The sequence below is a fragment of the Triplophysa dalaica genome, chromosome 13 (assembly GCF_015846415.1).
Source record: "Triplophysa dalaica isolate WHDGS20190420 chromosome 13, ASM1584641v1, whole genome shotgun sequence".
In the NCBI taxonomy this organism is placed as follows: domain Eukaryota; kingdom Metazoa; phylum Chordata; class Actinopteri; order Cypriniformes; family Nemacheilidae; genus Triplophysa; species Triplophysa dalaica.
In genome coordinates this window covers 22847154-22851078 of record NC_079554.1, presented here as the reverse complement: position 1 = coordinate 22851078, position 3925 = coordinate 22847154, and the positions used below count along the sequence as shown (strand labels likewise).

Below are 3925 nucleotides of genomic sequence, written 5' to 3'. Positions count from 1 at the left end.
CACGAGAGCGAGTCCTTCATTCGTCTCTCATGTTCTGAAGCTTTCAAACAACTGAGCGACACTTTAAACAAACTCTCAACCATCAGCTAACAACAAAACTCACTGTCAAATCTAACCAGAAGCATCCTCACATCCTCCATCACGTGTCATTTATCAACACCGGAAGCTCTCATTCATTTGGCATCTAATGTAAAGAATGATCAACTAATTAGAGACAATCGAGAGGAGTATAATGAACACATCATATAAAGTCAAGAGGTGTGTGTGTGTGTGTGTGTGTGGCCTCATCTCAAGGTTCACTCGAGTTATAACCTTCAGATTTTCAGGAACACCAAACAAAAGCCCGTCAGCTCCTCACAAGAAGCATTTTCCTCATCTGACAATGAACAAGTCGTTTGGCACAATCACTTCAGCTGTTATTGTCCAGAGGTCAAACAACAGACATTTATTACTGGATTGTTGGAAAAGATCATCTTTTTTGACATAAACTCGTTCTTTTTGTAAGAAGCGTCTGCTTTATAAGAAATAAGTGGTATCACTTCAGTAGTAAACTAAAGAGACCTAACAAACCTCACGAATCAGAAAGTGATCGATGGGAAATCTGACGCAGAGTTTCTGAGTGTTTATATAAAGGTCTGTTTACAATAACAGGCCATTAATAGCAAAAAAATGTATTCAGAAATTATAATCAGAATCAAAATAAAATCATCACATTTTGCAGACATAGCACAATACTGAAATTATGTAAAATAAAGAAAATAATAAGATCACAATATTGCGGCACACGCACACAGTTTTATAAATATGATAATAAAAACATTTCTTTCAGATTTTGTCATGGTAAAGTAAATGTAATTACGCACTGAATTAAATTATTTTGGTTTACAAATGTCGTTAATATTTTGATGACACAAATCAAACAGGATTAAATCGTGAAACAAATAAATCTCGAGTTATAGATGTACTAGAATTTTTTTGAATATTTTAAATTGAATCCGTCCAAACAATATACAATAATTTTTACAAAACTTTTTTCATTATTAAAACTTAAACTTAAGTTTAAACGAACTATACCCACCGGCAGGCAATTGTTTTTAAAATCATTTTTTAATTAGTATTTTCTAAAGCGTCACACTCTCATTAATGTAATGCTTTAGGATAAACACACTCTCTACAGAAATGTAATATAAAAATAACAGAGTAAAATATGTTTTTTTGTTCCATTTATGTCCATGTAAAAAAGAAAAAGGAAATGGAGAAATTTCGCATATTCTGTCCTGGTAAAGAGAAACAGCACATTTATCTCAACGATGTCGTTTTGTTTAAAGTTGCATCCTATTATGAGCGTTTTTTGGCGCGTGCCGACTAGATTTTTTTTCACTTAATAATAATTTCGTATATAAAGCGTTTCACAGATGAGCTCTCAAAATACAAATTTAAAATAAGTTAAAAACACGCAATATAATGTTAAAAATGCTCAGCAGAGTCAGACCTAATTACTTTTACAAATGCGATATCACAAGCGAAACAAGAATAATATATAGATGTAATAATAAAATGATTAATTTTCACATCTATCTTAACACTCTGGATTGTTTTCGTGTGTTTTCAGGTCATAATAAAAACAATTGAATCATGACTGAGACAACGATAAACGCTTATCTGTGACTAACTTCAACATAACAATGTGTTGAATGAGCAGATAAACAAACGCTTAATCTTTACGAATAAAAGAACACACAGGACAGAACGTCTTAATGTTTTTTAAATCCATTAGGTCCAAATGACAACAAATGTTTTTGTTTTATAATCATCGTGGCTCTAAAATGCCTGTGTCCTATATAAAACGATATTAATGAAACCATCATTAACTTTTCTGCGGGTCTTGTGAATGTATTTAATATTCAAAGCGTCTGTATGTGTTCCACAAAGAACTTCTAGACCTTCACAACTTTTCATTTGTTCCCTTATAGTGAGAGTGTTCTGGACCATCCATTGACGAAAAATTTAAATTATTTCTTTTTTATCTAAAAACTATTGACGACTTGAGAACTTGAGAAATTTTGATTATTAAAGAAACAATTAAACCATTAAAACACTTATTTACTGTCTGTATTTTCATATTTTTTATATTTCTTATTTTAGAAATACAACACGGACAGTGTACAGTAAACTGTGCACTTGTAACCTTAAGAAGTTATGTCTACCCTTAAAGTGACTTTCCAAACGTCGCCGTCAGGTTTAACTCTATCATACTAGACAATAGTTACAAATTAAAGATAAATAACAAAACAATATATACAGTCTATTTGGAATTAGACAAATCTGAATAGAGACAAATATATTAGGCCTGTAGACTACTCGGAATGTTTTCTGTTAACGTTCTTTATACACTATACAGGGGTTTCGTTGCTTTATAATTTTATGATCCAGAAATACAGAAATTTGATGACTCGTTTCTTTCCACCCAACACTTTATTGTGTAAATTCCTATTTTAATTTCGATTAATAATCGCATTATAATACATGTGAGCACAATGTACAGACGACAAATTATTAAGGAGAATTTCTTTGCACATAGGTCAGAAAAAAACAACTTCATCGTGTTGTGTATATAAGATCAATTCTCACCTAATTTCGGGTGTCTTGTGGCGTTGGTCGGTCCGCCCGTCTGAAGGCTGTGCAGCACGGAGCTGTCGAAGTGAGACGCCGCCCAAGAGCCGCCGATATTCGGGCTGACGTACGCCGGGTACGCGCCGTGATACGAGCCACTCAATCCTCGCGAGCCGTAATGCTCGCGCGCGCTACTCGAGATGTTTAACGGGCTCGGGTAGGTCGGTGTGTCCCGGGTTGCTGCGACCCCGGAGGTCAACGGAGGACTCGTGGAAAAGGTGAACCTGGACACCGGGGATGGATGGTGCCCACTGGCGGAGTTGTAAGAGGCCACCGTGTCCGCGCCCGGCTGCGTCCACGCCGCGTGACCGGACACCGGGCTGCTCTGCTGGGACGTCTGGAGGTACGGCAGCGTCGGAATCATCGGGGTGACGCGGGTGGTGGGAATGTACACGGGTGAAGTGGCCGCGGATGAAAGGAAACCGGGCTCGTAAGACGAGTGTCCGTGGTTTGCGGACATCGACACACCTTGATACATGTCCGCAGGTGAGAGTTAGGCCCGATTATTCCACTGATGGGTGACTGTGTGCTGTTAGGACCGGGACATCGATGTTTCAGATAATCCGAGAAGATCTCACCGGGGTGACCTTTGCCTCAAGCCGGTGGAGAGCATTTCTGTCTCACTTCAGCCTGTAAAGAGAACAAAAAGATGATTATGATGATCCTCGACTCACACACGTCTCTCTCAGCACTCCTCCCAGTCTCTCTCTCTCTCTTTCTCTCTCTCTCTCTCTCTCTCTCTCTCTCTCTCTCTCTTTCTCTCTCTTCGCCTCCAGTTAAACGCATCTCACACCCCATCACTTTACCGACCTGTTATTTACTGGAATATACTTAAAAAAAAGAAAAGGTTAGGAAGAACTGGCTCTTTTAAGAACATTTGATCGAAATGTTCTTCTGGGAAACTGAAGTTGTTTTTCCTTGTCGCCGCAGCAAAGAGCACTTATTTTTAAGAGTGCATTGCAATATAGGAATCCAAATTTGAGCTATAGTAAGAATAAATTATACCTTTTAATCAGTCGTATACGTTTTTGTTAAATGTGTAGAACATTATACAGAAATCACAGAAACAATGTTGATGCGCACAATTACGATATTTCTTCGTTTAGCTGCAAGAGCCACAAAACACAAAAATGTATTTAACTGGAGAATTTTTTATTATTTAATAAAACTTCATAATCATGAAGAACTTTTTAATCTTATAATTTAATTTTAAGGAATGTAAAACTTACATTTTTAAAACTTTTATTTGTAA

At 36.9% G+C, this 3925-nt stretch overlaps 1 protein-coding gene across 1 annotated transcript in view; it reads right to left on the bottom strand.

Annotated features, from left to right (window-relative positions):
- gata4 (GATA binding protein 4) overlaps positions 1-3376 on the bottom strand; it is a 6616-nt gene extending 3240 nt beyond the window's left edge. Inside the window, exon 1 of the mRNA XM_056763988.1 lies at positions 2632-3376. Within this exon, the coding sequence (XP_056619966.1) occupies positions 2632-3151 (520 nt within the window). The 5' untranslated portion in view covers positions 3152-3376. The remainder of the gene's footprint in view (positions 1-2631) is intronic.
- Positions 3377-3925: the final 549 nt, after the last annotated feature.